Source organism: Tiliqua scincoides, chromosome 1, assembly GCF_035046505.1.
Source record: "Tiliqua scincoides isolate rTilSci1 chromosome 1, rTilSci1.hap2, whole genome shotgun sequence".
Lineage (NCBI taxonomy): Eukaryota > Metazoa > Chordata > Lepidosauria > Squamata > Scincidae > Tiliqua > Tiliqua scincoides.
The window spans coordinates 264,749,716-264,761,917 of NC_089821.1; the positions used below are offsets into that span (position 1 = coordinate 264,749,716).

The 12,202-nt window shown below is 41.1% G+C and overlaps 1 protein-coding gene across 1 annotated transcript in view; it reads right to left on the minus strand.

Annotated features, from left to right (window-relative positions):
* Nucleotides 1–450: 450 nt before the first annotated feature.
* TTL (tubulin tyrosine ligase) overlaps nucleotides 451–12,202 on the minus strand; it is a 30,025-nt gene continuing 18,273 nt past the window's right edge. The window contains exons 5-7 of the mRNA XM_066625038.1: nucleotides 11,921–12,190; nucleotides 11,032–11,175; nucleotides 451–8,813 (exon numbers count right to left, since the gene is read on the minus strand). Coding sequence (XP_066481135.1) covers nucleotides 8,699–8,813; nucleotides 11,032–11,175; nucleotides 11,921–12,190 — 529 coding nt within the window. The 3' untranslated portion in view covers nucleotides 451–8,698. The remainder of the gene's footprint in view (nucleotides 8,814–11,031; nucleotides 11,176–11,920; nucleotides 12,191–12,202) is intronic.

Genomic DNA, 12,202 nt, shown 5'->3' on the forward strand with positions numbered 1-12,202 from the left:
AAGGCCTTCAGATCCTTCTTGCAGATGTCCTTTATCGCAGCTGTGGTCTACCTGTAGGGCGCTTTCCTTGCACGAGTTCTCCATAGAGGAGATCCTTTGGGATCCGGCCATCATCCATTCTCACAACATGACTGAGCCAACACAGGCGTCTCTGTTACAGCAGTGCATACATGCTAGGGATTCCAGCCCGTTCCAGGACTGTGTTGTTGGGAACTTTGTCCTGCCAGGTGATGCCGAGAATGCATCGGAGGCAGTGCATGTGGAAAGCAGTTATAGTGGGGGGGAAAAACCACCAACCCAACATAGCTTCTACAAGCCTGGACTCTGAAAACCTGAGGCTTGAAAAGGCAAAGACAATTTGCTTACCTAAATTATTTCTGTGGATCCCCAATCTGCCATTAAAAAAAAAATGCATTTTTTACTGATAAGGAGAGGAAACCACTCACAAAATGAGATTTTATATTTTTAATTTGCTTCGGAGACGTCTGAATTTAAGTTTCAGCAAACCATGCACTGCTTACAGTCACATATTCTGTCAGAATGTCAAACTTTACAGTCACACTACAACAATCTTAAAACCCAATAAAAGATCAGTCAGATGAAAATTTAAGTGCTGCATCCATACACCATGATGGTTTCAGGTCTTGCAGAAGTCCCAACTGTTTCCCCAAAGACCACTTGAGCCAACATTAAATGATGATGCAATCTTTCAGCCATACTATACAGAGTTGTTCTTTTAAATAGGCAGCATCTGGAAAAAGAAATCCACTGACCATTCACATTCAGTCCTGAAAACTCTCAAATACAGTGCAATATGGAAGTCTGATGAACTTTGTGCTCATAAACAGCATTAATGCATTTCTGAACTATTTTCATGCCAACTTCTAATTGTAGTAGGAGCATGTTTGCAGTGTTTAAGTACAAGAGCGGTAATTTTAAAACAGAATATTTTCTTATGGGTTTACATTAGGTTGTGGTTAACTCAACTGTATTCCATTTCTAGACCACCCTATCCCATCCCATCATATGCTCAAGAAAAAACCAAACCATCATGGGAACAGTTTCATGTTTACCTTATGCATGCCAACTCTGTCTAAAGTTATGTTGACCACATTCAACAACTCTATGGGGGGGAGAAGAGGGAAAATTATACTCCTTCCCATTTTTATATGAGCTCAAGTTGGTTATGATAATCCACCATTGGAACATGAAAGTTTCTTGATGGGGAGCGTGTGTGCATGCAAGAGAGAGACCAACCATTGGCTCTTTTTTTTTTTTTTAATGAGGGTGGCCACCTCATTCCTGAGTAAGGCTCTGTGCATTTAATTCCAGGACAGCCAGAAGTGCAACAGTTGTACAAGTGCTACTGGTGCAACCTCCATTCTGGGGAAAACATCTGTTGAATATTTATCTGTCGTGCATTGAAGGCACAGAGCCATTGTCAGGAACAATGATGGGAACCTTCCTGCTGTTTCAGAAGCAACCAATGTACAATGGTCTTTCCCGATTCCTTCAGTAACCATCACTTTTATTTTCATTTTCAGAAGTGCTATCACAACCCACAATAAATTTTATAAAGGATGCTGCAAAGGAGAATGAATGTCAGTTGTCAATGGAAGCCATCAGAGGTGAATTAAGCCTGAAGTTTTCTTTAACCACTGAATATTTTTGGTGCTGTACTTAGTGTTTTGTTTTTTTTAAAGTGCTTGCATTTAAAAGGGTTTCTATTTTAATATCACCATATACTGCAGAAATGTGTCACTTCCCTACTTCAAAACAGAAGTGCATGTGCACATAAACTCCTTCCATACAAGAATTGCACACAATGCTCAGAAAATTATCTTTGAAAGCTAGACCAATTCAAATTCAAAAGAAGGGTCATAATGATCACAATGCTAGATCTGTTTTGTGCTAGGGCAGGGGTGCCCAAACTCCGGCCCAGGGGCCACTTGTGGCTCTAGGGGGCTCCCAACCTGGCCCTTGGGGAGCTCCCAGTTTCCAATGAGCCTCTGGTCCTCTGGAGACTTGCTGGAGCCCATGCTGGCCTAACGCAACTTTTCTCAGCATGATTACGACTGTTCAACCTCTCACCTGAGCTGTGGGACAAGGGTCTCCACTGCTTGCTGTTTCACGCCTGTGATGTAGCAGCAGCAGCAAAGGAAAGGCTAGCCTTGCTTTGTGCAAGGCCTTTTATAGGCCTTGAGCTACAGCAAGACGTTCATTCATTCATGTGTGTTCCATCTCTAATAAATTCACTTAGGTAAATTTATTCAAATTTTACATGTAAATTAATTCATTTTTTTCCTGGCCCCCGACTCAGGTTCAGAGATGATGTGGCCCTCCTGCCAAAATGTTTGGACACCCCTGTCCTAGGGAACCATCGAGTTCCTTAGCAGCTTATCATAAATGTATCTGTGCAAAAAATCAGTAACCAAAGAAACATTTTTCTTGCCCACCACAAGTCTGTCCTGCAATGCACAGTCACAAAGAAGTGTTGGTCATACCTTAGGGTAGACTTTTAATTCTTGTGAGATGGTGTTATGCCCCTATGACGTGATCAATATCCTGAATGCATACCCTGAATATGTTACAGAATCATCAGAAACACTGAAATTCTGAAGGTAGGCACTCAAGGGCTTCCTTTAGCAGAGAATAAAATGTACAAAAGCTTTCTGAGAGTAGAAAATTTGAAAACATCTCTACGAGATCTTGAAACAGAGCTACATCTAGGCAGTTGTAGGAATACAAGAACCACAGCTCAACTCAATGTATATAAGAACAGAAAATGCACTCAACTGCAGTCAAACCCTATCTCTTTGTCCCCTCCCATCTGGCTAAAAAGTCCTTCCAGAGGTGTGAAGCAACACTGAGCCACCCAGCCCTAGGTTAGACAAACGATTGCACTAAATATTGTATTTAACAAAAAGGCATAATTACAGTACATGTCTAGGCATGCCTACTCAGAAGTCTCACTGAATCAATGGAACTTACTCCCAAGAAAATGGGTTCAGGACAGCAGCCTTAGGGCCCAATCTTATCCAACTTTCCAGCACCGGTGCAGCCACAATGTGACTATTCCCCACACCGCAGGATGCCACCGAAGGAGGCCTCTGTGACTATTCCCCACACTGCAGGATGCAGTGCACACCCCACTGGCATGGTTGCACCGGCCCTAGAAAATGGGATAGGATCGGGCCCTTAGTAACTCTTTGTATAGTTGGGCTTTCAGTTTTTATTTTCAATTGGGTTACATGTATCTACACCAAGGCACGACACGAGGTAGAGGGAATGGTTCAAATTTTACGTTTGCACACCCAGCTCATTCTATTTTTAAGATTTGCTTTGCTTATCAATATCTAGTATACAACTTTTCAGTCATTTTATGGAACAAATGTACAGTGTCTTGACTGAAAATATGGGTATCTACACTTTCATACATGAATTTATTCTACACTTATTGCTTTGAAGGTGTGCTGAGCAGAGAACTAATTCCTAAGTTCTCTGGGAAAAAGTCTGCTAGCCATTGGATGTTGAAAGCTTCATAAACTCCAGGCGGTATGATACAACCAAGTACAGTGTAGAAAATATAGACCCAAATATCAAATGGGGCATATACATAATTGTTGTCTACTGGAATACAGCCCTTTTAACAGATCCCCCCCCCATGTGTTCTTAAACAAGGTTTTCACTACGAAAACAAAACAGAGCCTCATAACAGTGGACAGCAATTGCAATTCTACAAGTTAACATTTCTTGCCATTTTGCACTGGCGAAACTCACAAAAGTAATCCAGACAAGTTTTGCTTGCTTCCTTCTTTCATGTACTGATGCATGCCAAAGATGTCCAAGGGGAGCCAAAAGGCCAGTAAAACTGCCTTCATCCAATCCATATTATCCGGCTCTTCCTAAAATTAAGAAACTCTGTATCCCATCCCCATAGGAATGAGACTTTACAATCATTCACTCAATCTGCACAATAGATTTTAATACATTAGGTTGTAAAGGAAACCATGGAAATAATCCAAGGAAATTTAATCAATTTGTTGATAGTTTACATCTTGCTTTCTCTTCCATTAATTAAAAAAAATCCAGATCATTAGTATGAGGTGTTAGCAATGAGGTCAGCAGGGACAAGAGATCTTGCAGTTACCAAATAAAGAAATTTGTTTTTTTTAAAAACACAGACATTCACAAATACAGGATCAACTGAAAGAAAAATAAAGTATACATTGTTCTAAACCGACTCAGATATAAAAACAAGAATTGGCTAAATGACCTCAGCAGAGACCTGAAAAATCCCAATGCAGACGTGCCCCAAGGCAGTGATTTTCAGACTGTTCGAGCAGTCCAGGATTATCTGGAAGCTTCTCAACACATCCTTAATGAGAAAATCAATAAAGGCAGAAAAGCCTTTTCCCGCAATGAGCAGCCAGCTCCAGAAAAAGGGCTGGATCCTTTCCAGGGTGTATTCATGGTTCACACTGACTAACAATGAGAACTGAGGCACCTGACTAGCATTCTGTGTGACCAGAGTGTGAACACCAAACACCCTCTGTAGTAAGCAGGGGAGACAGAAAATGTACTACTATTTTATTTCATGAACCAGGATTTCATGATCCTGGTTTCCAGGGAGGAAGCCACAATTTTATTTAGTAGAGAGATGCCAGCTGAATAAAAAAGACTAGCTTAGCCTATGTGTATAATAGTAGCTTAGTTTGCAAAAATCTGCAGATGAGGTGTTTTCTAACACTCGAATAAATTTTATCCCTGGTTAATTAAGCTGCAGGTAAAAAGGTGCAGGGAGAAGGGCTATATAAAAAATTGGCAACCCTAAACCTAGCTAAACTAAAGCATCTGCATTTAGCCCCATCAAAGATGCACAGAGGATTAACCTAAATACTTTAGAAGTACTTTTTGTACCATTGAAGGACTTGCAGTTGTTGACCGTGACAAAGATTTTAAAACTGACATGTACTGGGTTACTTAATACAATCCACAGAATGTCAATAGACATGATTCTGTAGTTAAGTTTGCCAAGGCAGCCAAGAGGTGAATAAATGTGACCAAATCCAAAAGCTAAAAAAATCCCATGCTGAATAGATGCAACTCGCAAGGACGGCCATATTATACATACCAGACCACAATTATATCAGCGTGTTTAGTGCACATTCAAGCTAGATATCCAAAAGCCTGAAAGCTGCAGAGTGCATATTCATAATGGGCCCTGGTTTTGTTTCTACTTGCATGCAAATCCTTGGTCATCATTGTTGCAGGCAGTCATATGCAATTCAATCCAATGCATGTTTTCTTGGTTGAAAATTCTGCTGAACTTAATGGATCGTACTCCCAAGTAACTATACACAGTATTGCAGCTTTAAAAGCACAATAATGAGAAATAGTCTGAGTGCTGAGAAAAATCACTAACCAATATTCTCATTCTAAACCAACAGACCATTATTCTGTTCTTCAGTGACAAAGCCAGAACTGGCTTCCCAAGTATCACAACAGTATTCTCAATGGATTGCTAACAGAAAGGCTCCCTGGTAAAGCAATAAAATCTTATATGCTCTTGCCAGTAACTTCATTTCATTCTGTTCTCAGACACTTAGAAACACAAAACCCAAATGTTTTTGAACTAAAACATGCAGTGTATTGAGAAATAACCATGTCTTAACAATGCATAATAGCTTATAGAATCCTACCAGTTCTTCTTTACAAGTATTTCCAGAGCCTAGTGTGACTTCCAGAATATGAAATCTAAAGCTGCCACCCTAAGTACCAAAACATGAACCAAGTTTCAATGAAATCAATAGGACTTATTTGTAAGTTATGTAGGAATATGTGTAGGATCAGGATATACGTTTGCAGCCAATATCTTTTCTACTGAAAATTCAGGAGACAAAAGGGCAACGCAGCCTATACATGAGATCTAAATCATTCAGCCTACCTCCTGGGCTCCTAAGAAACAAAGCCTCCTGTTCTAAACAAGTTCTAGTATGTTCTATTGCACATCACAGTCTCATTCACCCACAAGGACATTTAGGACAGAATCAATAGCTGTTAAAAGAGGGACACTGCAAACTTCTTTATACCATAAATCTAATCACAAAATGTACTATACTTGATGTTCAGTGGATCCCATATAGATGCGACAATTATACTAAAATGTTAAATTCTTGTAAAATTACTAAAATGTTTTAGATAGTAATAACAGAGACTGCTCTCCAACTTTCAGCCAAAGCAGCCTGCCAGCAGGTCCATATTCTCATTTCTCATCTTTGAAGCTGATAACTGGAGGGAGAGGGCAACACCCACCTCAGATGGGTGGATTTGGACCTGGGAACTCCAGTTGTCAATTGCCAAAGTACATTTTCTTTTGGTGTTTGCTTTTTTCTTTTTTTAAAACAATGGCAAGGAAAAACAAACCTGGTTCAATCATCATCATGGTCAGATCATTCTTTTGCCATTGTGAAAAGACTTCAAGTTCACATGTTCCTTGCCCCTTACTGGTTTATGGGAACTATAGTTTGCCATGATCCAAATTGGATAAACTATGCTAATCATAGTGTGACTCCAACCTAGAAACTGAAATACAGTTTGAGTGGGGTTTCCAGTTTAAATCAAGGTATCCAACCGTAGATCCAACCGAACCAAGGTATCCAACCGTAGATCAAAGTTAAACTATGGTTAGTGATAACCACCATTTGTTAAGGAGTCAAGAAGCGCATCACAACACTTACAAGTAACAAAGCCACTGAGTGGCCAACAATATAAAACACCAGCAAAACAAAATCAACCTTACCAGAGAGTACCAATATTAACAATTTTTTCAAAACAGGCAACAAATAAAAGCCACAGAAGTATGGAAAGGCCTTTACGAAAGGTCTTCAACTGGTGCATACCAAAAGACATTCAGAGAGGGACTGGTTAGGTTTTCCATGGCAAATGTTTCACAGACTGGGGGCGCAATCCTAAGCCCTTATGTCAGTGCTTTCCAGCACTGGCATAGCGGTGCCAATAGGACGTGCTGCATCCTGCAGTCACCCCGGAGGCCTCCTCAAAGTAGGGAATGTTTGTTCCCTTACATCGGAGCTGCATTGCCCTGGAAAGCACTGACATAAGGGGTTAGGATTGTGCCCTGGGAGTCATTATCAAGAAGCCAACCGCACCTCATCTGGAAGTAAGATATGCAATGGGGTCTCCTTTGAAAAGTGTGGGCAGAGACAATCCTTCAGTTTCTAGATTTGGATGTCATGGCCAACTATAGCTACCAAACACCGGGAAGGGAAGGAAACTGGAACACACAAATGGGGTAGGCAGAACAAGGGGAACAGATGACCAAAGCTCACTTGCAATGTCCAAGCCATGGTTTAGCTGTATTGTCTAAACTGGAGCACAGGGTTTTTCTAACAGGAAAAGGGCTGGTAGCATTCAAAAGCCTTTATTCCAGAACCTCAGAATCAGTGAAGAAAAATGCGAACCGAAAAGGACAAGTTAATTTTTTAAGAAAGAGAGAAAGTTAGGAATGTTTCTTTCCAGCAATTTTTCTCTCCTTCAAGAGGCAGGAAGCATAAAGACAAAACAAAACAAAAAAATACAATGCAAAATGATGAAAGGTGGTGTAAAGCAAAGGACACATGAAGCTTTGAAGTCCAAATGATGTGAACATTTTGAACAGGAAATTCCCAGTTTTGGGATAAACACAACATACTTAATAGTTATTGTTTTCAGCAATAAGCTGATTTGGTGGAATAATGGGTTGATATTGAATTTAGGTCAATCTGCACCAAGCTGCAACCAACCAATCTGAAAATAGGCTGTACCAACCATGTTCAGTAAGGTGCCAAACAGGGGCTTGCTACACTTTATTTTAAGATGCCTGCAGAAATAGAGACACTGCCGAACATCTGGCAGACTACAAAAGATGGCTGCTGGACTGTGTTGATTTGTTAGATAATGAGATGTGCTTGCCTCCAAGAGAAAAAAAATGGGGCATGTCCTACATCTTTCAGGTTTGTCTTCCACACCTAGCAGTGTTAAGATATTAAAACAAAACCACAAAGACACTGAAACCAACACATATTTTCAAAAAACAGTTTTTCAAGGAACACGTTTACATAGCACAGAACAGGACAGCTTTAAAAAAATTCTCTATGACCAATGTAAGAAAAAGATTTTGTTATTGCGGGGGGGGGGGGGAGCTAAGGCACTAGAACTGTAGCAAGCGAAGAAAAACAGAAACCACAAAAGTTAACAAAACCTCCAAGATACAAAGTTTCCAGGTAGTTACTGGTACTACCGTTTGCTAAAATTATTACTTTAAAGGGAAAAGAAAAAGGCAAAGAAACTTTACATGGTAATGTTTTAAAATAATTATATCCCTGGAATTGCTTGGGTTAAAAAGAAAATGAAAATCAAATCATTTTGCTGTTCTCCCAGGCATATACTTCAGTTACAGGAACTGTTTCTAAAGCAAACGTTTTCCAAAATACACACACAGTTGTTGAGACAACTTTGGCTCATCTTGAACTCTTCTTGGAAACTTTTCTCCCCATCTGAAATTCCAAGATGATGTCGTTTCTTAATTCCTTCTTCTGACATGATGTGCAGGTGAAATATCAATCCACATCTCCTCTTTGTCCCTAGAATTGATAGGTGGCAGGTCTTCCTTGAACGTTGCATGGATGGCTTTTTATCATCACAACTTAATAAATACTGATTGCTGGCTCTGCTTTTGCATGGTGTCACTAAGGGGGAAGATGCTAGAGATGGCCACATCCACTATACCTTGACAAAGCTCTGCGTAAAGTTTCCTAAAAACCAAACAAAACAAGAGAGCAGGAGGTTCTAGTTTAAAATAGAAAACAAGCAAACATGATCCAACTTAACCATTTTATTGGCCTAGTTCCATCAACATGCTGATTCCACAGGTCCACATCACTTACTTATTCTGGATTGAACACAGAGGCCCACATAGCATGAATACAGGCTACAGACACCTGTATGTAGACACCTTTTGCTGCCCAAAGTAGGCAAGCCCTCATCCTTCCCAGTTTGTGAGCATGAATGTCATTTGGTAAATTGCTGTTTTCGTGTCTTTCAGTAACATTTCCAACATTTAAATGTGGAGTCATCTCAAAAACAGCAGTTACAGCCATGTCATTTGCAGAGCAAAAAATGCAATACCTTTCAGGACATAAGGATTCCCAATTATGCCCTCTCATGACAAGACATTGCTGAACCAACTTGAACCTTCTCGTCTACCCAGCAATTTTGTTGATCCTTCCAAATTAGGATCCAATTAATGTTATCAGCAGTGCCTAGCACATTCAGGGGCAAGGAGAATACAATGCATACAGGAGTTAAGGGGCCAATCTGCATGTGATTATGCACATAATTCAAGAATAAAAACATTTATTATTTATTACCACTTGGCTGCCCAGCCTCACTTGAAGCCTATGCTTGGAATTAATCATCAGTCTTCATTTTAGAAGACAAAAGGCCCCCTTCTTTTATATCATTGTGCTAGGCAGAGCACATCATTTTACATCAAGAATGCAGGACACCACCCTACAAAGATATATTCATTCTCTCTCTCTCACATTCACACAGGCCAGAGAACTCACATCTGAACTCTACCAGCAGGCCAGTTTCCTTTCATTCTTTTAATGAAAGTGAAAATAGTCTCCAACATTCCTCGCATCTTGGCCCTTTTATACCAATTATGTAACTGTTGACATGCACCACTTGTTTTGTTGGCCATTATATTTTCAGAGATTAAAATTATAGATTGTGGGTATTCAACAGCCTCTCACCTCCACTATCCCTTCACTGTTGCAACAGACCAGGATAACAGTGAAATAAAGGAATGTTTTTTAAACTGGAGAGGCTGGCAGTTTTGCCTTTCAAAAACATACTGTCTATCTGACCACATGCAGAGCCCCTGTGAATTGCTAATGCTGCCTTTCAAGGATTATACTTGATGTGTCTGATATTTGGTATGCAACAGTTGAGGGGCTTTCTTATGCTATTGCCTGCAGCTGCCCCAAACGGAACAATCTGAAAACAGATCCTGAAAGCAGCAAAAGTTTTCTTCTGCTCCAAGACAACTAGCCCGCTAGAATTATATACTATCAACCATATTTACCAGGAAGCGTGGCGCAATATGGAACACTACCTGATGCTGTTTTGGGTTCACCACCTCTGTGCTACAACCCTCCCTCTCAAAACCCATACCCTGCTCTGCACATGCTGCTATGAAACCTGGAAGTCCTGCACTTCCTGTTTTCACAGCTGTGCACAAGCAGCATGGTAAGGAAGTGAGCGAGAAGCAGAGACCAAGGTTTGCATTGGCAATAGCTTGGATGGAGGCAGTGGTGGCAGACTCGGGTGAAATGCACCCTGAACCTGCCACCCTCAGACCCCTTGCAAATTGCTGCTGATGCAACCTGCATCAGGTGGCTGCACAGATGGGCTGTCACTGCTTGCTAGAAAAAGCAGTCACATGTAAAAGGCTGGATGTTTAATTCCTGGCATCAGTAGTTACTGGAGTTTGGACTGTAAGGCTAGGAAAGGTCTCCTCCCTCAGACCTCAAATTGCTGTTGGTCAGATGGCTTGATGGACCAATGATCTGACTATAAAAGGCAGCCTCATACATTCATAGCTCAGTACAGACAACACTGTTCCTAAGAACTTTCTGGCCCTGCCTTAGTTGCCATCCACCTCTGATAGGGAGAACATACAGTTAAAGCAAGGAAAGGGATGCAGAGCCAAGCAGCTTAGTATGATTCATTGTACGCCTCAAGTAACTCCATCCAGGGCTGTTTTCCTACCACTCCCTTTGCAAGGAGGTGCTCAGGTTGTCTGGAAGATTGGCAGGGAGAGAGGAAAGAGGAGATAAATGTTATATCTGTGTTTTTGTATGCTGCAGAAGCAGTGAAAACAAATCACAGGAGAATATTTCTGTTCCAATTCCAGATATACAGTACATTACTGTACCACTGACACACATACAGGGAGAGAATGCTTACTGGGCACAAGCAGGGGCACCGTTGACTTCAATCAACCAGACCTTCAGGTCCTCATCCACCACAAAATCAAAGCCAAGGAGCTGGAAACTCTGGTAGGGAAGATGTTTGGTGCTGATAGCAGGTTCTATACTCATAAGGCAGCTTCTGTGAAAGGAAAGGTGATGTCAATTATCAAAGTTATTCTTGGTTTCTACCCTTGTCATAGTCGGGTATGTCCAGGGGCTGTACAAGCCAGAAGTCCACCTGATGTTATCTTGGGTCTGCCACTTCTGCACTACAAAAAGAGGCCACCAAACCCCCCCAAACCCTTACTATACTTCTTGGGCATAGTATTGGGGAAGAAGGGCAAGAAGAGAAGAGGATGGGTACTCCTCCACACACCACTGCTCTGCTTGTCCTCTCCCAAAGCATGTTTTTGGAAAAAAGGGGGTTTGGTTAAACACACCTCTACAATGCATGTAGTCAGGTTCTTTTATTCACATCAATGGAGGGTCCTTCTTTGTGTGTGCGCGCGCAGAGAGAGCTACTCCCTCTATTAAACTGAAAAGCAGAAGAACTGCACATTATGATCTTGGGATAGGGGACAAATCTCACTTTGTACACTTACAATAGCTACATTAGAAGCCAGTGTAGTGTAGTGGTTACAGTCTAAGTCAGTCTAAAACTTGGGAGGCTCAGGTTGGAACCCCTCCCCCTCCGCTCACTGGGTATCCTTGGGCAGTCTCTCTTTCTTGGCCTAATGTAACTCACAGGGCTGTTGCAGGGAGACGTCTGCTGCCTTGAGCTCAGTGGAAGAAAGACTAGGATTTAAACCAATGGGAAATAGAAATAATGGCAATCCTTGCCTTGGTAGAGTCCTCAAGAGGCGCACTACTGTAAGATACATTACCTTATTATATTTTTGACTTGCAATAAGATTGTATTTTCCAGAGTTACGTTCAAAGCACTCTTCAGATATTGATTAAACTCCTCAAAAAACATCTCATTCCCTTCTTCATATCTCCCATAGTTTTTACTATATTCCTTCTGTATGCAGTGATTGGTCAAATGGCTGGTTTTGTCTAGGAAATTAGCACTATTGTAAGGTTCAGAAGAGGTCCGTAGAACACCTTCTCTATAGAGGTAGATATTATATTGGTGATCCAGTAGCACCCAGCTTCTAAAAGTCAGA